This window comes from Salvelinus sp. IW2-2015, linkage group LG2 (genome assembly GCF_002910315.2).
Source record: "Salvelinus sp. IW2-2015 linkage group LG2, ASM291031v2, whole genome shotgun sequence".
Lineage (NCBI taxonomy): Eukaryota > Metazoa > Chordata > Actinopteri > Salmoniformes > Salmonidae > Salvelinus > Salvelinus sp. IW2-2015.
Window position 1 is genome coordinate 36174449 of NC_036839.1, and position 25102 is coordinate 36199550.

Here is a 25102-nt window from a genome sequence, read left to right on the forward strand (position 1 = left end):
TCTATGGCTTATGAAGATCACTGTTTCTCTATGTGTATGAAGATCACTGTTTCTCTTGGCTGTAATGAAGATACTGTTTTTCTCTATGGCTGTATGAAGATCACTGTTTCTCTATGGCTATATGAAGATCACTGTTTCTCTATGGCTGTAATGAAGATCACTGTTTCTCTATGGCTATATGAAGATGACGGTAATCTTTTGCGTAACTGTGATGTTATGTTGGTGGTGGCATGATTGTGATCAAGTGGAACATACAGTGACACATTTGGTCTCAGTTATTGTCGGGTTGGAAACATGTTACAGTAGTTTGAACCTCACAATTTAAAATGTGTGCAAGTTAAGGTTACATGATCATATGCAGCTCAACTCAATTCCAATACATCACCAGAGACTAGTGATGTCCCTCATTGTGTTGGAAATTGTGGGACTGAGTCATAGAGGATTACATATGAAGGCAGCGAAGAATGATTTTGTTGACCTTTCCTGAGTACAGCTCAGGATAAAACAGACTTGGAACAAAGTGCATATGGAAGCCAGATATGGACAACAGCCAAGAGGAGAATAATTCCACCTTTCCCCCCTCTCTCTTTAAAGTCAATCCAGGTGTACAGAGACTGGCCACAGAATTCCATTCCTGGGATACAAACTCAAAAACCTCAGTTTTGCTTCGTCAACTTTCAATGTTCAGTATTAAGTGTCAATTATTTAGCAACCAGTAATACACTAGACCTTTTTCTAAATGTTTTTATCTTACATTTCATCACATCATCATCACACAGTACATTTTCAAGTGACAGCATCTTCCTTCATACTGTGTTGACCTTTAATGTGGTTAGTTGCTTTTTCAGCATGTGAAGTGACTCTGGAAGAAGGCACATTATGAAACACATGTTATCTGGTAAGAGCCCTCCACACACATATTCAATGGTTACATCACATATCACAGCAGTCAATGTACATACTGGGAAAAAACCTCTAAGTAAAGTGATGTGTATGATGACGCAATTAGAGAAGTAGCACAGAAGATGCATTATGATAGCAAACCATGACAGTTTTCTCCTAAAAAGGCAATTAACCTTGACTGCTATCTGATGCTTATACAGATGAAGTAAATCGGGTCAGCATTTCACGAAGCTTAAATCTGCAGAGACCTGATAATACTGATGGCCTGGACACTCCTTGGTGGCAATGATTAAAAAGGAAAGCCATTGCACATATTCATACACGTCTTCTACTGGGAATCACATTAAACCATCTGACCATGGAATCTGAAAACACACACACTCACAAACAACTCATAACTACAGTTTTTCACCCTCTCCCCATGATAAAAATGCCATTAATGGTATCATTTTATAAAATATTTCTATCTGACCATAAATTCCACCACCCTCTCGCCAACTCTGCTAGAGTTCTGAGTAAGTGGTCTATGTCTGAGACCTGCGGTTGAACCCTTACAGATAGCTTTATCACTGCCAGCATGCAACAGATGTAGGATTTTGAATTGAGCCAGTTTGATACAGCAGGAAAAGAATCCTGCAGCAACAGTAAATGTGAAGTATTGGGTGGGATATAACATTTTTGTAGGGGTTGATCCATTTTTCAGTAGCGCTTTACTTGACACTCAGCGTCATAACACGTTATGACACGGTCATAATCATGCCATAATATGTCATAACAGTTTAAATAACTTGTCATAACCTGTTATAATATGGTCATATCACTGTCACGATACATATATTTAGATCTGTTGTGACATATATTGCGTTATTATATGGCTGGTTATGACACCTACATAAGAGTGTCAAACCCCACAACACCTACCACAGAGGGCAAACACTTCATSTCAACACTATGTTTATGTTATAGATTTTTGTATTTATTGACCATATTAAATGATCATTGTAATTACGCAGACACTGATGTCAGACATGCACCTACTCCAATGCTCTGTTGCTGATGACTGGGATGAATGCAGGAGCAGATTTTAAGAGCAGGACAAGACTCCCTCCTTTTGACTAATGACTGACATAAGGGCATGTACGTGATAGGCCTATCTGGCATTATGATGGTCATAATGCTTCTTGACAGTGTCATAAAGTGTATTTTCTTAGTCCAAGTAAAGTGACACAGGATGGTCAAGCTATTTAAAATATGATGCCTGTAAAGAATTCATTACAACATCCAGAAACTATTGAAGAAACAAACTTTTAAACGAAAGAAAAAACAAATTTGTGTAGATGTCACAACCAGCCATAAAATAACGCAATATACTGTATGTCACAACATGTGTAAATATACTGGTCATGACAGTGTTATGGCAATATTATGACAGATTTTGACAAGTTATGTCAGTTATTATGACATATTATGACATGGTTATGACGGCATTCTAACTTGTTATGACACTGGGTGTCAAATAAAGTGTTACCAATTTTTCATAAGGGAAAATCAAGTCTGGAATTTCAAAGTGGAAATTACAAACTTTAGAAGCCTTTTTAAGCCTCAAATACACTACTTTGCAGGAAAATCTCCTGCAGGAAAATTCTCCCTCCACATGGTGATCAAATTAAGATCCTACATCTGTAGGAGGTTCCAGAAAGAAATCACGCTTAGCTAAATACTGTCAGTCGCATACACATTATGTACACTTAATTGGAAAATAACTTGGCAAAGCAGGCTGTCCCATGAAACACTGAGAATAGAATGAAAATAGAGTGCATTCTGGGGGGTTCAAAAGGGTAGGTCCTCCACAGAAGCTGCATTACAGTGGTCTAATATGGGACTTTAAAGTTTGTAAATTCCATACAATAACTACTCATCTCTTCTGCATTTAGTGTATCACAAGCCATTGAATACTGTAATACCATGGTAGACTAAGGTATTTTCACTTCTCATTCAGAGTTTTCATGATTTCCCCACAGACATAGTCCCTTTCATCTCGGGAACATACTTTATAATAACACAAAGAAACCAAGGCAGTTACAAGAATAAAATAATTAGTCAGCATCACATGATATATATATTGATGCTGATTGGGGTTATCAGAGGACAAGGTTAGGTTYAGATCTGTTAGGATGTGTTGTGATTATTCTGGGCCGTATTCAAAGAGTCTCAGAGTAGGAGTGCTGACCTAGGATCAGGTATGTGACTGTCCATGTAATCTTATTTATTATGATCTGAAAGGGAAATCTGATCGCATATCAGCACTCCTACTATGAAACTCTCTACTATGAAACTCTTTAGTCACAAGCCATTGTGACTAAACAATTGGTGTTTTGAGTGGATGGATTCATATTCTCAGTGACCCTGTGATGTTGGTCATGATGGATTGTATTGTGTGTCCTCTTCTTGAGGTGGGCCTTGCTTCACTTCTGAAGGTGCAGCAGAATGTTGAAGAACAGTCTCTGATTGGCTGAATATCACTTCCTCCTTTCAGACTCCGTCTGTGCAGAGGAGCGAGAGAGAGAGTGAAAGAGAGAAAGAAAGAAACAGACAGAGAAAGAATACACCCTGGCGTGAAGTTTTGAATCTCTTTAGGACAAGGTGACTTTTAGAAATATATTTCCCTGTATTTACCCCCCAAAATGAAATGATATTTAGCTGCTAGTGTGGCTATCATAAAGAAATACAAATGCCATTATGATCTGGACGAGAATGCCAAATTGAGGAAAAGGTAAGTATCTCTGGATTAAGTATCGAATATTAGTTAAATGTAGTAATTCATAAATTAGATACATTTCTTTAAATTGACAATTCTGTGAACTGTCTTGTGCAAGTTTTAAATTGACACAATACCTGTTAGTAAAGGTGTCAGCTGGAGATGATGTGCAGGAGCTTGCACGGATTTGTAGTTTTGCATGATGTCTACTTTGATGCTAATTAGCATTTTGGAATCTGAGAGTAAATAGAGCCTAATATATTGACAAAAGTCACCTTTTTGATAACTAAAAGACAGATTAGTATTTTCATTGTCTTCTCTTTACAGCATCAACCCTTTCCTTTCTAAACAATGTTTTCCTGCAATGTTTTTTTTTAAATATTGCGACATGCCTGGCTTGGCCTCTCTACTTTTGACAGACAGTGGCAACTCAAGAACAATCTGCCCAAATTGCGCATGCTGCCTTTCCTTCAGACTGTAGGCAATACGATAAAAAATTATCCACAACTTGTTTAAAAAAAAAAAAAAGGTAAATATCCTCTGTGGCCAAATCATGATTTAGTAGTCTATTTAGAATTATTGTATATATTTCTGTATAGACAGGAGTATGTTAATTAGGCTATATAATTTTGGCAATTCAATTTACTTTAGGAAAATCTTAACTTCCCCAAGCCTTATGGACTCGCTGCCTGTGCTTGAAACCATAACAGCACGTAACTTCCATTCACTATTGTGGGCCACTCGAAATAAAAAATGATTCCACCGGCCTTCCAAGTGGCGCAGCGGCCTAAGGCACTGCATCGCAGTGCTTGAGGTGTCATTACAGCCCCGGGTTCAATCCGGGTGGCAGTGACTGCAGTGACTGGGAGACCCATGAGGCGGCGCGCAATTGGGCCAGCGCTGTCTGGGTAAGGAGAGGAGTTGTCCGGCCGGGATTTTCTTGTCCCATCGCGCTCTAGCGACTCCTTGAGGCGGGCCGTGCGCCTACAAGCTGACTTCGGTTGCCAATTTTACAGTGTTTTCTCCGACACATTGGTGCGGCTGGCTTCCGGGTTAAGCGAGCAGTGTGTCAAGAAGCAGTGCGGCTTGGCAGGGTTGTGTTTCGGAGGACGAATGGCTCTCGACCTTCACCTCTCCCAAGTCCATACGGGAGTTGCAGTGATGGGACAAGACTGTAACTACCAATTGGGGAGAAAAACAGGTAAAAAGTACAAACAAAATTTTAATAATCAAATAATAATAATAATAATTCTATATGTAAAGACCAGATTAAATTAAGAATAGTCTGATGGGTGAGAATATGATCAAGTGCTTGTCAAATTGTGAATGGGAGACTGATGAAGTGTGTGCAGCCTGTGCAAGAAACAGAGCAGAGCTCATGCCTTTCATGCTTTTTTCAAATCATCATTAATCACATCATTCAGCCTTAAAATTGATAACAAATTCAAAACATATAGCCTTACGTTTGTATCATAACTAAAGTTAAATAAATAACTCTAAATTAAGCATATAGGAGGACCTGTTTYCTTGTTAGCCGCTCAACACAGAATATCCGCACTCCTTCAAATCATTTGGAGAAATTATCCTTTCTATTTTATTCAGCTATGTTCAATTGAATGCTTCATACTATAAAATAATCAAAAATAATGCCATGGATTTCAAAGCAGATCTTGTCTGCTAAATGAACTGTGTAGCCCACAGCCATATGGCATAGCCAGATCAGGGCGTAACATTTAAAAAATAGATATATTTTAACCTTCATTTAACTAGGCAAGTCAGTTAAGAAGTGGCGGCAGGTAGCCTAGTGGTTAGAGCGTTGGGTAAATCCCCGAGCTGACAAGGTAAAAATCTGTCGGTATGCCCCTGAACAAGGCAGTTAACCCACTGTTCCTAGGCCGTCATTGTAAATAATAATTCATTCTTAAGTGACTTGCCTAGTTAAACAAAGGTTAAATAAATAAAATAACAAATTCTTATTTACAATGAACAGTGGGTTAACTGCCTTGTTCGGGGGCAGAACGACAGATTTTTACCTTGTCAGCTCGGAGATTCATTCTAGCAACCTTTCGGTTACTGGCCCAACTCTCTAACCACTAGGCTACCTGCTAATAATAATGACACCTCAGAATATGCTATTCTGTTCTTCTGAAATAGGCTACATTTTCTTCATATCATGTTTCTTTAGACCTGTCTAAAATAAATCATGGATTTACTGTGATAGTGTAGACTATATTACATGGATTTATTAGACTTTTTAAAATGTAGATGTTTCAACAGTCTGCATCAGTGTGTGGAAGCCAGGAGATGCTAAACGTGTTTATGTTAATTAACGGTCAATTACCGTGAGACCGACAGTTATTTGCTTGACAATCACTGGCTGACAAAATGTCATGACYTCCACAGCCCTAGTTTGGGCACACTCTTATTTGTTGTATCCCTTACGATCCTTTATGTATAACATCTCCATTCTGCACAGAGCACTAGCAATGCTGAAACCAGCGATGACACAGAGGTTCTTTTAATTAGGGATCGGCGTCCCATCAACGGAACAGCTGTAAATCATGCAGAGCCTTTTGTCACCATCGCAGATTTTAGAGAAACAACAAATGTCGGTACATATAAGTGTCTTATATCGGCTGAAAGCTTAAATTCTTGATAATATAACTGCACTGTCCAATTTACAGTAGCTATTACTGTGAAAAAATGCCGCTATTGTTTGAGGAGAGCTCCTAACAACAAAACACTTTTTTCACTGCGATAGGTTTTGATAAATTCACCTCTGAAAAAAGGTCCATAAAGCATGCACGATCGATTTTGTATTTCCACTCGTTCAAATTGCAAAGAAAGGAATCTGTGAAAATCTAACCCTAAATGTTGTTTCAACCAGGCAAATCATGTTTGTATTTATTCCTCAGAGATCCTAGAACGTAACCAGACTTCACTATATCATTAGGGGTGTAGTATATTCTATAGGACAACAAATTTGGTCAGAAAGCGACGCCTTCATGGCAAGCCGATGACGCGGCCGACCTTCATTTGATCGACTGTATCTTTGTCAAATAAGCACCAATCGGGGTCAAACAAAGCTGAAACGTTGCACATACACTGCTTCCATCTTATGGACACCATCGGAATTACAACCAAAGTGATGGCTAGAACTGGGACCTTTCYCTTGCATTTCAAAGATGGTGGTAGAAAAAAACGTTGTTTTTTATCTTTGTATTTTCTTCTGCAGGATCTATTGTGTTATATTCTCCTACATTCAATTCACATTTCCACAAACTTCAAAGTGTTTCCTTTCAAAGGGTACCAATAATATGCATATCCTTGCTTCAGGGCCTGAGCTACAGGCAGTTAGATTTGGTATGTCATTTTAACATTTTAAATAGGGGGCTATCCCTAAGATTAAATGACCCCATAGTCCATAGAGAAAGAGGCCAAAGTTAGGGCAACAGGCAAAGTGCAGGTTGAGTGCAGGTAATAGGCAAGCTGACTGTCAATTCCCCCCATGTGAAGTTGGGGTGGTAGCGTCTTGTATTGGTTCCCTATACCATTCTGAGAACCAGCAGAACTACTATAGCATCTAAAAACAGCTCCATCTGGCCAGCTGCAAAGTTTTATGTTTGTAATTCCTCTGTAGTGACTGGAGACAGCTGTCAGCATAGAGATGGATAGATACAAGGACAGAGAGCTCTCTTTTCATGTGTTCGATTCCCCCCACTCATACACAAGTGACGGCTGTGAATTTTAAGATTCAGGAATGGATACACCTTGGTCCCTGAGGGTATCTGGTTAAATTTAGCAAACAATGTAAAACAATTGTCCTTTTGTCTTTAGGGCATCGTTAAATTATACAAATGGCAACCACAGGTTTGATATTTTCAAAGGATGCATAATTCCATATCTCTTTCTCAAACACACGCATGCACACACACACACCATTGGGCTAACATTATATTCCAGGATGTTTTCATGGCTACTGTACGTGCTCAAACGCTCAATTAATGAAAGTGATAATGACCTCAGAATGACCCCAGTTTCTTCCATCACTATTGTGCTGTGAGGGTGTTTACACACGCACGCACGCACGCACGCACGCACGCACACACACACACACACACTCACCATCTTCTTTGCGCAGGAAACACTTCCAGAGGCAGAAGCAGAGACATATGACCAGCAGAGCAGCTACAGTGGTCACAGAGATTAAGATGGTCAGAGCTGTCCCAACTAGAGAGAGAAAGGGAGAGCAGAGACAGACAGAGAAAAATAGAAAAAGTGAGAGATTGAGAGAAACAGGGAGAGAGAGACAATTAGAGACAGTAAGAGGGAGAATAAGATAGAGATTTAGAGAGAGAGTGAAAGAGAGTAMGAGAGACAGTGAGAGAGAGAGAGGGAGATAACTTTTTAAAAGTATATGTTGATTGGTTCAGATTAAGTTTGGATTTCATTATGTACATATCTGATTTGACCATTTGGGCATGAACACTCATTAACCCTACTTGGCAATGACTTCAACAAAAATAGATCTCAAATCTTAAACACTGTGTTTAGGTCAGTCATTAATGTTTATCCATCACCCAGGGATCAGTATTCTTGGCTTTGTCTTGGTTTGGTCAGGCTACTTATAGAAAAATGTTAGCTCTGAGCCAAGATAAATGTAAAACATTTGTCTCCTCCCAATGTGTGTGCGTGTGTATATGTCTGTGTGTGCGTGCACATTCGTGTTTGTCTCACTCACTCTTGGTGTTCATAGACACAGCGATGGGTGACTCCAGACCCTTATGGTGGACCAGGCATTTGACGGACACGTCCTTCAGCAGCCCTGATTGGACAGTGAGGGTGCTGATGACCAGGGTGGTCCCATCCCCCTGCTGCAGCTGTGATGTCACAGGGGGACCCATAGTTCGGTTGTCCCTCTCCACGTTCCACACTATCTCCACCGGGGGCCGTGACACGGCTGTACAGTTGGCCTCGATCACCCCTGGAGATGTGTTCTTGTAGCTCACCTGGGGTTTAGGCAGTACTGGGGAAGACACAGAGATAATCAAAGATCAATGTTGGGTTTAGTGAATCAGTGTGTTTTCAGGTGGGTTGACTTAACTCTGACTTGGTCCTGCATAGTGACTCCCAAGTGGTGCAGCGGTCTAAGGCACTGCATCTMAGTGCTAGAGGCGTTACTACAGACCCTGGTTTGATTCCAGGCTGTATCACAACCGGCCGTGATTGGGAGTCCCATAGGGCGGCGCACAGCGGCGTCCGGGTTAGGGTTTGGCCAGAGTAGGCCTTCATTGTATATACGAATTTGTTTTTAACTGACTTGCCTAGTTATATAAAGGTAAAAAAAAGATGACTTGGATCACAAGAGAAAATCGACTTATTTGGGCAGAGAATCGATGTCACAGATAAAATCAATATGTGAAAAAACTATCAACAGTAGGAATCTTGTGACTATGTGGATACTGTACTTGAGATCCATATGCAACAAATCATCTCTGTTTTCAATTGTCTGTTCTCAGAGCTGTGGTAGGAATGTTTTTCATTGGAATTTAGAACATTTGTGTTGGCGAGAACTGATCTGGCTGGCCACAGATATTTGGCCCTGATAGCACAGCAGCAGTAGTGTCTTAACAGGCGTTTCTACTGAACCACATGAACCACCAAGCGCAGGAGGAATTCAGACAACAAGACATAGCACTGTGATATGTACCAAGACTGCTATCTACTGAACATAGCACTGTGATATGTACCAAGACTGCTACTTACTAACATAGCACTGTGATATGTACCAAGACTGCTATCTACTAACATAGCACTGTGATATGTACCAATACTGCTGTCTACATAGCACTGTGATATGTACCAATACTGCTGTCTACTGACATTTACAACATTGGAAAAATTTAACAAAATCCCAAAGCTGACTAAATTGCTATCTGTGTCACACCCAGATCTGTTTCATCTGTCTTGTGATTATCTCCAACCCCTCCAGGTGTCGCTTATTATCCCTGGTGTATATATCCCTGTGTTTCCTGTCTCTCTGTGCCAGTTCATCTTGTATGCCTTTCAAGTCAACCAGCAGTTTTCCCGTACTCCTGCTTCTATTCTCTTTTGCAAGTTCTCCTGGTTTTTAACGCTTGCCTGTTTTCTGGACTCTGTACCCGCCTGCCCTGACCTCGAGCCTGCCTGCCACTCTGTACCTCCTGGACTCCAAACTGGTTTTGACCTTTTGCCTGTCCACGACCATTCTCTTGCCTACCTCTTTTGGATTGTTTAAAAAATATCAAGACTCAAACCATCTGCCTCCCATGTCTGCATCTGGGTCTCACCTTGTGCCCTTATAATCTGGCTCTGAACAGAGAATATGAATTGGCTGATTATCTCTACTCTGTCAAAGATATGAAGCAGAGACAGATCCTTACCAAGTACAGGCTGAGTGACCACCAATTGGCAATAGAAACCGGCAGACGTAAAAAGAAGAGTGTGTATGTGGTCACTCCACGACAAGGGAGGTAGAAACAGATGCACKTTCTCCTTTACTCTGTCAAATATTCCTCACCATCAGATTCATTATTCACAGAAATTACTACATTTATTCCAAATTGTAACTTATTAATCTCAGAGGAAAAACAAAAAATACTCATGGGTGAATGAGTAACGGCTCCTCTTGCAGCCAAATATGTATTTGCCTCCCATAGCCTGAGGAACACTGACTAATATTTGCATAGTAAGCAGTAACTTCATTATTATTAGTATTATTGTTATTAGTATTATTGTTATTACCATTATTGTTATTATTATTGTTGTGATTATTATTCCAAATAGTAGTGGTACGGGTAKTAGGTGTGATGGTAATGATAGCAGTTTAATCAGTGGTGGAAAAAGTACCCAATTGTCATACTTGGTGACAGGTAGCCTAGTGGTTAGAGCATTTGGCCAGTAACCGAAAGGTTACTGGATCGAATCCCCGAGCTGACAAGGTTAAAATCTGTTGTTCTGCCCCTGAGCAAGGCAGTTAACCCACTGTTCCCTGGGCGCTGAAGACGTGGATGTCGATTATGGCAGCCCCACGCTCCTCTCTGATTYAGAGGGGTTGGGTTAAATGCAGAAGACACATTTCAGTTGAATGCATTCAGTTGTACAACTGACTAGGTATCCCCCTTTCCCTACTTGAGTAAAAGTAAAGATACATTAATAGAAAATTACTGAAGTAAAAGTGAGTCACACAGTAAAAGTCTAAAAGTATTTTGTTTTAAATATACTTAAGTATCAAAAGTAAATGTAATAGCTAAAATATACTTAAGAATTGAAAGTAAAAGTAAAAGTATAAATCATTTAAAATTACAATGCCATTTGGCMCTAAACTGAGAGTACACAGTGGCAGAATACCTGACCACTGTGACTGACCCAAACTTTGACTACCGTATGTACAGACTCAGTGAGCATAGCCTTGCTATTGAGAGAGGCCGCCATAGGCAAACCTGGCTCTCAAGAGAAGACAGGCWATRTGCACACTGCTCACAAAATGTGGAAACTGAGCTGTACTTCYTAACTTCCTGCCAAATGTATGACCATATTAGAGACACATATTTCCCTCAGATTACACACATCCCCAAAGAATTTGAAAAAAAAACTAAAATGTTTGATAAACTCACATATCCACTTGATGAAATACCACAGTATGCCATCACAGCAGCAATATTTGTGACCTGTTGCCACAAGAAAAGGGCAACCAGTGAAGAACAAACACCATTGTAAATACAACCCAAGTTTATGTTTATTTATTTTCCCTTTTGTACATCATTACAACACTGTATATAGACATAATATGACATTTGAAATGTCTTTATTCTTTTGGAACTGTTTACTGTTAATTTTATTATTTATTTCACTTTTGTTGATTATCTATTTCACTTGCTTTGGCAATGTTAACATATGTTTCCCATGCCAATAAAGCCCTTGAATTGAAATTGAATTGAATTGAATTAAATTGAGAGATATGGCACAGGCTTTTCTGTTGGAATCGCTGGAAGTTCCATTTGAGACAAATGCCTTGCTGTTTGACTGGGCTGACAGGGAAAAGACAGAGAGAGGGAAAGCAAGAAGGAGAGAAAGGGGAAAGGGGAGAGAGAGGGAGTGTTGATGAGACAGTAGGGAGCACTGTCTGCCTGAAACAATAATACAGTCATGACTTTGGGTGTCACACTTTAGTACCCCCTCTCTCCCTTTAATAGATCCATTCTTTAGTGCTAATGTAAACTCTCTGTCAGTGCTCCCTCAGTGAGACACAGCCATAGAAATAAGAATGAATAGAAAGGGCGTCTCCATTCAAGTCAATGATGGTATAATGGGTGGACTGGCAGCCATTTTGAGTGTACCCATGCCAGGAAGTAAAATCAGGAAGTGTACCCTTCAATCTTTGCTATGATTTGTTGAGTCAATTCAACTGACATTCCGAAAAATACATTCCATTGCATGAGCCACATCAGTTAGCATCATTTTAATGAACATTCTACATTACCATGGCAATCCAGCATCAGTTGATAGAACATTTCAAAATAACATGGAAATTATTGCATCACAATACCAGGCCTGTGTGTACCAGTACCAGTCAATTGCCAGGGTTAGAGCTTCCAAGTCCGTTATATTCATTGTTATTGCTATGGACACACCACCAGCCTGGGTCTGTGTTTCACTTAATCACACAAACGCCACTAACTACAACTTCAAACAGACGGAAAACTAATGATGATCAAACACTGATTTGGAACTAGTGTGTATATTTATGTGTCTGTGATGTGGTGTGTGTGTGTGTGTGTGTGGTGTGTGTTGTGTGTGTGTGTGTGTGTGTGTGTGTGTGTGTGTGTGTGTGTGTGTGTGTGTGTGTGTGTGTGTGTGTGTGTGTGTGTGTGTGTGTGTGGTGTGTGTGTGTGTGTGGTGTTACCTGTACTTCTTCCCTGAAGAGCCTTACAGCACAGATGGACCTAATTTTCAGCCACAAACATGTCAAGAACAGCTCAGTATTTGATACACTCCTTTCCACCTCAATCCCTTTGGAGCTGCCTTCAGGTCCCAGCTTACATCGAACATATGAGTGTTCAGGGAGAACCTCTGGGCTACAGAATACTGTAGCAGCAGTAGTCATCAAATAGAAGTAGCGGCATATTGTTAAACTGCCTCTTTCACTGTTACTACTACAGTGTCCATCATTTAAGACTGTCAACGCTGTCAGTGGACACAGAGGTCAGAGCACGCACTCGTGCACACACACACACACACACACATTTGTCAAATAATCTCCCTCCCTTCCTTAGGTGAAACTATGCAGAAGCAACCGCCCCAAAAAAACTCCCAGTGCTATAACCTAATATTTGACAACATATCGACCACCATCAGCCAATCACAACAGCAGAATTATTCCTCACTTTAGGGTCTGCACTGTATATTACTATAACAGAGGAGTGATAGCTCTTCTCTATGGAGTGAAAGAGAGCATTCACCAGTCTGGTTTGTTCAGCACAGTCAGGTCTGTATCATGTTAACTATCATGCTGGGGATTCAAACATCATGCACTACCCATCACTCGACAGTTAAACCCATTCAACACAGTGTAAAGCGCAAGCACCTGAAGGTGGGTATGCTGCCAATATATTCAATCATCATTACTATAAGTTACTATCATTACTATAGGTTACTATCATTACTGTAGACGCTATTAGACAGTGAGAAGGATGTTTAGCTTTACCCTGGCAACGACAGTGAAGAAGGTGTATGTAGAGTAACCTTTCCTACCAAAGACAGTGAGGCAGACGGTAGCGCTCTTGGTTCGCTCTGAGTAGGTGTGGTACTCGCAGGTGTAGCAGCCCTCATCCTGGACCCYGACTGGTCTGATGGACAGCTGGCTRTGGGAAAGGGAGGSGGTCAGCCAGGCCCTCTCCTGGTAGGGCGGCTCGATCATGGGGTCGCTGCGCTTGGCATAGGAGGCTACTTCGCTGGAGTCCCCCTGCTCTGCTGTATGTCTCCACAGCACCTTCTGCACCTTCTCTGGCAGGCCATAGGTGCAAGACAGGACTGCCGCCTTACCACTCATCACTGTCTTGTTACCCTCAGCAATCACACGGGCTGGAGGAGAGGAAAACAACATGTTCACACAAACAGATAGACACACACACACGTACTATGCTATCTGTGCGTCTACCGTTCTGTCTGCAACAGCAGTTTCTGATTACCAGTATGAGCCTCCCCTCCCCTCCTCGGCCCTCCTCCCCCCACTGTGATCACACAGAACCTGTCAGAAATACATGGGTCTGCTCCCACCGCTTCTATGCTACATATGGGAACATATGACAACAGCACATGGGGATGGGAGTCATGACATCTCTCTACATCCATCAGAGTACATCCCTATAGTATAGAGGTTTATCAAAAGAGGAGTGACTTCCTGATTCAGAGGGTTTGGGTTAAATGCAGAAGACACATTTCAGTTAAATGCATTCAGTTGTGCAACTGACTAGGTATCTCCTTTCCTGAATCAGTCTCCAGATAGGTAGCAAGGCACCACGGAGTCCACTGAGAACAAAGAAAGGCACCAAACAAAAGGATGGGCAGAAAATTTAGTATAACTTGAGTTCAGAATCAACAACAGGCCCCTTTTAAATGTTATGTGAGTGCCCATGCTGCTGACCAGAAACCCCCTATGTCCAGGATTTTCCACTGTATCTGAATACAGAAAACCTCTGCCCCTTTCCTCCATCCCTCTGTTGACGTATTAACTCTTCTAAGATCAAAGATTGGCAAGGAGGGAGTGAAGGAGGGCAGGAAAGAGAGAAGTACAAAACAATGATTGGGACATGCCCATGTACTCAGCTGTGACGCTCAGACTACAATCACAGAGTAACACAGCAATGACAAAGAGGAAATCTGAACATTCTTCTTTATTCACATGTGACGGTGAGGCAGATGCGTCCCTCCTGCGATCCTGAGGGRTAAAGGTCAAAGATGCAGGTGTAGCAGCCCTCGTCTCTGAAGCCCACCCTGCGGATGGTGATGGCTGAGGTGTCCTTGGGGGAGGGGGCCAGCTCTACATGCTGCTGGCCGCTCACGCTGTCCTTCTGGCTGGGCTCGTAGGTCAACAGAGTCTTGTTCTGGACATCCAGCCAGCGCACCTGTTTCAGGCTGTCCCCACGCCCCTTAGACACCATGCAGGTCAGAGTGAAGGGGAGCTCCACTGGGGCCTCCATGCGCTCAGGGGCTGTTACCTTGCCTGGGACATGGATAGGGGAGGGGACAACAGGGATCACAGATCAGCCAAACAACTCATGCACTTATTGTTTGACTGACCTGCCCATTACTTAATCCACATTTTGATGTGTTACAGCCTGAATTTAATATGTCAATAAGTATTGAACCCCTTTGTTTTGGAAACCTAAATATGTTCAGGAGTAAAAGTCTCACAATAAGTTGCATGGACTCACTCTGTGAGTAATAATAGTGTTTAACATGATTTTTGAATGACTACCTCATCTCTTTACCCCACACATACATACAGTAAGGCCCCTCAGTCGAGAAGTGAATTTCAAACACAGATTCAACCACAAAGACCAGAGAGGTTTTCCAATGCCTCACAAAGGAGGGCAGCTATTGGTGGATGGGTAAAAAAAAACAGACATTGAATATCCGTTTGAGCATGGTGAATTGATCAATTACACTTTGGATGGTGTATCAGTACACCCAGTCATTACAAAGTCCTTCCTTACTCAGTTGCCCGGAGGGGAAGAAAACCGCACAGGGATTTCACCATGAGGCTTATGGCTGTGATAGGAGAAAACTAAGAATGGATCAACAGTATTGTAGTTACTCCACAATACTAATCTTATTGACAGAACAAAAACCGGAAGCCTGTACAGAATTYAAATATTCCAAAACATGCATCTTGTTTGCAACAAGGCACTACATTAATATGGAAAWAAATGTGGCAAAGCAATTCACTTTTTGTTCTGAACAGAAAGTGTTATGTTTCAGACAAATCCAATACAACACATTACTGAGTTCCACTCTCCATATTTTCTTGTCATATGCAAGGACTAGGGAGTTTTGCACAGGGATTTTCCTAGAGAAAAACCTGGTTCAGTCTGCTTTCCACTATTTCAGCCACACCCGTTACTGACAGGTTAAGCACACAGCAAAGCAATCTCCATAGACAAACACTGGCAGTAGATTGGCCTTACTGAAGAGCTCAATGACTTTCAACGTGGCACCATCATAGGATGCCAAATTCCAACAGATTGTCAAATTTCTGCCCTGCTTGAGCTGCCCCGGTCAACCATAAGTGCTGTTATTGTGAAATGGAAATGTCTTGGTGCAAAAACGGCTCAGCCGCGAAGTGGTCAGCCACACAAGCTCACAGAACAGGACCACCGAGTGCTGAAGCGCACAGCACGTAAAAATCGTCTGTCCTGGTTGCAACACTCACTACCGAGTTCCAAACTGCATCTGGAAACAACGTCAGCACAAGAACTGTTCATCGGGAGCTTCATGAAATGGGTTTCTATTGCCGGGTAGCCGCACACTAGCCTAAGATCACCATGAGCAATGCCAAGCGTCGGCTGGAGTGGTGTAAAGCTCGCCTCCATTGGACTGTGGAACAGTGGAAATGCGTTCTCTGGAGTGATGAATCACACTTCACCATCTGGCATTCCGACAGACGACTCTGGGTTTGGCGGATGCCAGGAGAACGCTACCTGCCTGAATCCATAGTGCAAACTGTAAAGTTTGGTGAGGGAGGAATAATGGTCTGGGATTGTTTTTCATGGTTCGGGCTAGGCCCCTTAGTTGCAGTGAAGGGAAATCTTAACGGTAATAGCATACAACAACATTCTAGACGATTCTGTGCTTCCAACTTTGTGGCAACAGTTTGGGGAAGGCCCTTTCCTGTTTCTGCATGAAAATGCCACCATGCACACAGAAAGGTCCATACAGAAATGGATTGTCGAGATTAGTGTGGAAGAACTTGACTGGCCTGCACATAGCCCTGACCTCAATCCCATTGAACACCTTTGGGATGAATTTGAACGCCGACTACGAGCCAKACCTAATCGCCCAACATCAGTGCCTGACCTCACTAATGCTCTTGTGGCTGAATGGAAGCAAGTCCCTGCCACAATGTTCCAACATCTAGTGGAAAGTCTTCCTAAAAGAGTGGAGGCTGTTATAGCAGAAAAGGTTAGACCAACTCCATCCATATCAATGCCCATGGCCTTGGAATGAGATGTTCGATGAGCAAGTGTCCACATACTTTTGGTCATGTGGTGTACTTATGTAAATGTGATATTTCTGTATTTAATTTTCAATAAATGTGTGTAAATGACTAAAAACATGTTTCCGTTTTGTCATTATGGGGTATTGAGTGTAGATGGATGAGACATGTTATTTGAATACATTAGGGCTGTAACAAAGCAACATGTGGAATAAGCCAAGGGATATGAATCCTTTCTGAAGGCATTGTAGATGTCGAACACTGTACACAACATATTGTTTGGTGGAAACGTGCATAACCACAATCATGTGGTGAACTTACTAATACAAATACAAATGTGTTAATATGTCTAGTGCTATGTCCACTCACCCTGCAACCTGACCACCATCAGTAAGGACACGCACAGCTGCAGGCATCGCACCAGGGAGGACTCACACATCATAGTCTGCATTGGGCAGAGTAGACAGTCATGGGTCAAAGTTCAAAGCTTTCCAGGACCAGGGTAGGCCACCACGGACTAAAATAGTTTTTAATAACCATGTTTCTGTACAATCATCTGAAAGGATGTTACCTTACAGATCTGAACACTGTTTGAGTGGTTTAAACAAGCCTCATCTTACACCTGCTCTTGACACACGTCTCCTATGAAAGATAAGGAGAACACACAGAGGGTGAAACAAACACACACATCCATGAATCTGGCTTAATTCAGTGTGGAAATCTGCCTCTGAACTGTTAACATAGGATCAGTTACTTAACCTTAGAAATGTGAAGGCAAAATGAAGGGCTTCATTCTACCATCAATGGACTGGCCAAGCCCATTACACACAGGCCAGCTGCCTTTCTCTGGCAGAATGAGTCTCCACTTGCTCCATTGAGGGTAAATGATAACTTCTGACCCAGCATCTTGTTTTTTAAATATCCAATTGAATAAGGCCTAACACACCTGAAAGAAAAACCTTGATTCCACAGTGAAAATAAAGGCTGTTTTGAGTCATACCCAAAAGGCTGTGTTTCAATTTCTTGAATAAGATTAAGCCACTTGACATTCTTTAAAATAATGATTGTAAAAAAAAAAAAAACTGCTAGCTTATGAACACAATCCCATTTTGCTTAGTCAACTTGACCAGAGCAAAAGGGAGCACGAAATCGTCTCACATCTCTCTGAAAACTATTTTCTTTCGGCTAAAAATAGGCTATATATTGTTGCTACCACATTGTTGTTGTCACAAGATTAAAGGAAATCATTAGCCGACCACCATTTAAGTGGACCATATTAGTAATACAATATGTTACCTGTTACCCCAGCCAAATACAGCTAGTATAAGCTATGGATCAAATAACAATGAAGGATCAACATTTAAACAAAGATTTCACTGGTGTATGATGCAGAATATAAAAATCCAAAGTAGTATCCTAATATTTAGAGCGACTTTGGGCACTACAAGCCACTTTCTATCCTGAAACTTTATCTTAAAATATAATTAAAAGCTTACCTCTGTTGTAGCTTGCGGGCGTTCCTTTGGCAGCTAGTCCGATCACTGTATTCTCATGGTCCGTGTATTTCCATCTATTTCATAGACTGTCTATTACGGTTGTAAAGAGCAGCACCAGATAAAACACCGCCCATCTGTGAGTCTACAAATCAGGACCAAATAGTGTGCATAAGAAAGGGTGTTGGGCAACAACTGAAATATGTGTATTTTCTTAATGTATGAAATAATAGCCTTACGTCATGGTTCCAACACTAGTCATGCTTTGGGGCGAATGCTTTGGGGCGAAAAGTGGGGACAAAAATGCGCACCTATCGCTTCAACAGCGTGAGGTGTAGGAGTGCTGCCCTCTAGTGGGAGTGTACGATCGATTCTATCACAACAGAGACGCATAGACACGCTGAAGTGAAACTAAGCAGGCGTTGCAGTTCAGTTCAATTGTTTATAGAAACCAGACTTTAATTCAGTTGAGAGTAAATACATTTGGGCTTTTTAAAAACGTTTTGTGGGGGATAGATTTTTTTTTTTTTAAATGGGCAGAGAGAAAATATTTCCGTTTTATAGCTAACCTCATGCTATTTTACACATTTTGCCATGAGCCTAAGATAAATATTGCTGGTTTAGAGCAAATGTCCTACTATTCTACATATTTTGCCATGGGACTGGTTTATGACATGTACAGTACTATCTGGAGGGGGGGGGGTGACCTCAGGGGGGATACTGTACAATTTACAACTTACGTTGTATACCGAGATGTAATTTTGTCAAAAAAAGATTGTCAAAACAACGTACATTTACTGGATCTTTACCTCTTTCTCCATTGAAACGCAACCACAGCCAGCACACTAGTAATAAACACTATCCAGCCGCTGTGATGATAATCCACAGTGTTAAAATCACCTGAGAGAATTAGAAGAGCCTCTGAGTATTTGTTGCATAGATTCTGTCATTTTCTTGTAAGTTGGGCAAAAACGTTCTTATTTGGAGCATGTGAGTTTGGTTCATACACATTACAGATGATGAAAAAAGCATTGTTTACTGTGTATCTCCATCAACTGACACATCTGGGATGCTAGATGATGGGTTGGTTGTAGTCACATTCTGGGGACCCTGTCCTTACAAAACAGAACTAAATAATAAATATTCACAGCCACATGTCAAACACAATGAAATTACAATTTTTACACTGAAATGACAAAGGTTTTAAACTAGAAGTTGAATTTGAGCACTTTATAGTTAATTAACGATCCACCCCTTTTTTTCAAATGTTCGCTTAAAATGACATACCCAAATCTAACTGCATGTAGCTCAGGACCTGAAGCAAGGATATGCATATTATTGATACGATTTGAAAGGAAACACTTTGAAGTTTGTGGAAATGTGAAATGAATGTAGGAGAATATAACACATTAGATCTGGTAAAAGATAACCTTGAAATGCAAGAGAAAGGCCATAATGTATTATTCCAGACCAGGCACAATTTATATTTTGGCCACTAGATGGGAGCAGTGTATGTACAAAGTTTTAGACTGATCCAATGAACCATTGCATTTCTGTTTTAAAAAATTGTATCAAGACTGCCCAAATGTGCCTAATTGATTTATTACTAACTTTTAAAGTTCATAACTGTGCACTCTCCTCAATGTACAGTAAATCATAAATTGTATAGATGTACAGTACATCATCAATTTGTTACAAATGTACAGTAAATCATCAATATTATAGATGTACAGTAAATCATCAATATTATAGATGTACAGTAAATCATCAATTAGATGTAACAGTAAATCATCAATTTGTTACAGATGTACAGTAAATCATCATTTGTTATAGATGTACAGTAAATCATCAATTTGTTATAGATGTATGGTAAATCATCAATTTGTTATAGATGTACAGTAAATCATCAATTTGCTCCCTTTTCTGATCATTATTTGATTTCCCTGAATTTACAAGCTGTTAAAAAAATCTAAGGATATTTGAGTATATTGGAAATTAAACAACACACTTCTTAAAAATCCTATATTCAATGGAATCATCAAATCGTTAGCCAAAGATCATTTTGCGAGAGAAGATTTAGGTCATGGAAGTAAATGGGAGTTAAATTATTAAACTTGCCAAAGAGCTGAAGCACCTGACACACCTTAGAGAAAATAATTGAATGATCAATCTTGACAGGCTTCTAAAGAAAGATACTTTATATCAAGAAGAAGAGTTTGAATTTAAATCTTTACAAATACAGTTAGAACAGTTTTACACAGATCTGACAAAGGGTGCTTTTCTCAGATAAAGAGCTAAATAGATTGAAGAAGGGAAAGAAACCAGTTATTTCTTTGCTCTTGAAAATAAACTACAAAAAAATATATATAACCGCACTCAAAATTAACGATTTATTATGTATGCAAAGATCCCATTGAAATATCAGTCTTTGTCAATTCCTTTTATGAAAACCTGTACAACTCACAATTTCAGAAAGATGGTTATGAAAGCTACAATCGCCACATTCAGAACTATGTCCCTGTGATTCAGGATTAATTCCACTCAATTTGCGAATCACTTGTGTCAGTCGAGGAGATTAGAGAGGCTTTGAATTCAATGAAAAAATGTGAAATCACCCAGCCCTGATGGCCAACCAGCCCTGATGGCCACCCAGCCCTGATGGCCAACCAGCCCTGATGGCCAACCAGCCCTGATGGCTAACCAGCCCTGATGGCCAACTCAGCCCTGATGGCCAACTCAGCCCTGATGGCCAACTCAGCCCTGATGGCCAACTCAGCCCTGATGGCCACCCAGCCCTGATGGCCAACCAGCCCTGATGACCAGTCAGTTGAATTTTTAGGCAGTTTTTGGGAGTTACTAGAAGAGACTCTTTTTTTTTGTTTCAAGATTGCATTGTAAATTGTGAAATAGTTTCCACTATGAAGCTGGACCTGATTCTTAAGCCTGATGAAGAACCCTCTCTCATTGTAAATTTACTCAATATTGATTACATAGATTTTTCTGGTTAATGCCAAAAGATTAAATAAAGGAATATATGCCATTATMAATTAGACTCAAACAGGCTTTATGAAGGGGCTTCACATAAGCTCCAACATTTGTTTAGTCTTGGACATTATGGATTATTCAGATGCAGTTGACTCAGATGCTGTTATTTTATTTATAGACTTCTGTAAAGCCTTTGACACAATTGAACATTAATTTCTCGTTTGGTCTCTGAAACTTTTTGGTTTTGGTGAAAATTGTATCGAAGTCAATTGCATGTTTTACAAAGATATAAATAGTTCTGTGATTCTAAACCTTAATACATCCATTCAGTGTCAACAGAAGTGTATGACAGGGATGTCCAAATTTGCGTTTTTTATTCATTTTGGTAATGGAACTTCTATCTCAAGATATTCTGAATAATGCAAATKTGCATGGCTGATACAGTTTTGACCGAGCAATCTAAATTTCCCAGCTGGCTGACAATACTGTTTCATTTTTTAAAGACAAAGACCAGGTCGCCCATGTCCTTAATGCCATCAATGCATACTTTATTATGTCTGGATTCAAACCGAATRCTTCTAAACATGAAAATGACTCTGACAATAAAGAAATATAAACTATTCCTGTAAAGGACTGCGTTAAATATTTAGGAATACATCTAGAGTTGAAGTTGGAAGTTTACATACACGTAGGTTGGAGTCATTAAAACTTGTTTTTCAACCACTCCACAAATTTCTTGTTAACCAACTATAGTTTTGGCAAGTCGGTTAGGACATCTACTTTGTGCATGACGCAAGTAATTTTTCCAACAATTGTTAACTGACCTGAAACAGGGAAWTTTCTTCTGGTTGCACATTTAACATGCCGAKAGAAATKMGGTAAAAMTGATTTAAGTTTCCCTGCATTAAAGTCACCGGCCACCGGGAGCGCCGCCTCTGGATGAGTGTTTTCCTGTTTGCTTATGGCRGWATASAGCTCATTTAGTGCGGTTTTAGTGCCARCCTYGSTCTGTGGTGGTATGTAGACAGCTACGAAAAGTACAGATGAAAACTCTCTAGGTAGATCGTGTGGTCTACAGCTTATCATGAGATACTCTACCTCAGGTGAGCAAAACCTTGAGACTTCCTTAGATATTGTGCAACAGCTGTTGTTTACATAAATGCATAGACCCCCACACCGTGTCTTACAGGAGGCTGCTGTTTTGTCTTGCCGATTGAGTGTATAACCCGCCAGCTGTAGGTTCTTAATGTCGTCATTCAGCCACGACTTGGTGAAATATAAGATATTACAGTTTTAAAGGATATACGTGCTTTCAGTTCGGCCCATTTATTTTCCAGCGATTGAACGTTAGCTAGCAGAACGGAAGGCAAGGGCAGATTAGCCACTCGTCGCCTGATCCTCGCAGGCGCCTTGATCTTTTGCCTCGAAATCTCAGTTTCCTTCTCCAGTGAATAAGGGGGATCGGAGCCTGGTCAGGTGTCTGCAGTATATCCCTCGCGTCCGAGTCATTGAAGAAGAACTCCTCATCCAATTTGAGGTGAATAATCCCAGTTCTGATGTCCATTTTCGTCTATTTTCGGTCGTAAGAGACGGTAGCAGCAACATTATGTACAAAACAAGTTACGAACCATGTGAAAAAACAAACAAAATAGCATGATTGGTTGAGAGCTGATAAAACGGCAGTCCTACCCTCTGGCGCCRTGGCCTATTGCATCATTAATGCAGCAGTACACAATACATTTTTGGACTCACCGTGTTGTGCTGTGCGCACTTCCTTCCAAAACACTCATTGTTGAATTTGCGATTTCCAACTTGTCGTGTAATGTTTATGTCCAATGGCTGATGAGCACCGATATGKTTTATCTATAATTTCTCTTCATTATTTTTCTTCATATGACAAGGATGAAAAGGATTTGCCAGTAGATTGTCAACTTGATTCAGGATGACTGCTAGATAAGATTTTGAAAGTATGATGTTGACATGATCAGTCCTATTCAAAGCTGCTGTATATATAATGTGATTTGATGTCATTTTATCTGTGGCCAATGTTCTTGAGCCTTCTTGGATGGGTACTTCGAAATATCAGCAGCCAAAGGATTMGAATTTTCAAGGCCTCTCCTTACACTTCGCAGTGACATACTTTCCCCATGAGTGAGAGAACACTGAGCCAATCACGGCACAACACTTTGTATTTTCTGCTGGCTTGCCCCACCACCACAGAAATCACTGAAGCACCTGCATTTTTGAGCTGCCTTWCTCAAGAAAACAAAAAAKAGACCATGTTTGTATGCGGCTTTATTAACTCAATGATATATATATWTWTTTTTTACATTGTTTGCAAACTGATATGTGACACGTATTAATGCCAAAATAACATGCAAAACGGGTAAACCCCCCCCCCCCCCCAAAAGAGTTGTTTATTTATGTATTTTTTTGTTCAAAAGGTGGGGCTCATTCTTGACACACACAAGMAACTGTTGAGCGTGAAAAACCCAGCAGCGATGTAGTTCTTGACACACTCAAACCAGTGCACCTGGCACCTACTACCATACCCCATTCAAAGGCATTTTAATATTTTGTCTTGACCATTCACCCTTTGAATGGCACACCTTTACAATCCATGTCTCAGGGCTTAACAATCCTTCTTTAACCTGTCTCCTCCCCTTTATCTACACTGATTGAAGTGGATTTAACAGGTGACATCAGTAAGTGATCATAGCATTCACCTGGATTCACCTGGCCGGTCTTTGTCATGGAAAGAGCAGGTGTTCTTAATGTGTTGTACACTCAGTGTATACCAAACACTTTTAATTAAGGAAGTGCTCTTTAAGATTTCACATGAGATATATCAATGTTATTCCATGTTGTCCAAATTTGTTGATGTTGAAAAAGGTGAAGGTTGAAAAAGGTGTTTTCTGTGAAAAAGGTGAAMATCTCCAGCAAYTGTTCTATGAATGTAGATCTCTGATAGATTTTTGGGAAAAACTTGCGGAGTACTTATTTAGCTTTTTGAACACCATATTTTTGACATGAAGGATATTGTATGTTACTATTGCAATGATGACAAACCATTGAAATTATTCAGCATTTGTTTTATTCTTCCAGAAATCTATACCAAAATTACAAATAATTCTGATCAAATTTAATCATCAAGTTAAGACATTATCCCTAGTTAATAATAAAAATAATGACATCTTCTTGAATCATAATAATGAGATAATAATAATAATAATAATGAGTGAATACATTTTCACAGTTTTTTACTACTTGTTTCACCTGTGTGTTTTGTTTTGTAGTAGAAGTGTTTGATGTAGTGATGTAAATAGTTGATTGCTGATMATTTGTATAATGAACATGTGTTCCTGATATTTGTAAATTGTATTTAGAATAATTACAAACAAACAATCCTACAACAACAAGTTACACTGTCATCATCGGATTTTCTTTCATTTAACTAGGCAAAAATATTATTTACAATCACGGCCTACACCAGCCAAACCCTGACCCGGCCGGACAACGCTGGGCCAATTGTGCGCCGCCCTATGGTACTCCCATTCGCTGCTGGTTGTGATACAGCACCTTTCAGAGCATTAAGACGTCTGCGCCACTCGGGAGCCCAGTTGGGTTGCAGAGAAGTGTCTGTTTATGTTGATGTTAGGATCCTGTGCGTATAGATGACCTTGGTTTGGTATAATAGATGACCTTGGT

The 25102-nt window shown here is 40.4% G+C and overlaps 1 protein-coding gene across 2 annotated transcripts; it reads right to left on the minus strand.

Annotated features, from left to right (window-relative positions):
- Positions 1–730: 730 nt before the first annotated feature.
- On the minus strand, positions 731–18667 carry zgc:113337 (Ig1_MRC-OX-2_like and Ig domain-containing protein). 2 transcript variants are annotated; one of them, XM_024009587.2, is made up of 8 exons: positions 18413–18667; positions 17493–17558; positions 17286–17361; positions 14604–14924; positions 13454–13783; positions 8403–8687; positions 7787–7891; positions 731–3446 (listed from the first exon to the last, which is right to left on the minus strand). In XM_024009587.2, the coding sequence occupies exons 3-8, from the start codon at positions 17356–17358 to the stop codon at positions 3436–3438; spliced, it is 1125 nt and encodes a 374-aa protein (XP_023865355.1). In that variant the 5' UTR covers positions 17359–17361; positions 17493–17558; positions 18413–18667; the 3' UTR covers positions 731–3435. The 2 variants fall into 2 exon arrangements, with proteins under 2 accessions (XP_023865355.1, XP_023865346.1); XM_024009578.2 differs by having other exon boundaries at positions 17488–17558.
- Positions 18668–25102: the final 6435 nt, after the last annotated feature.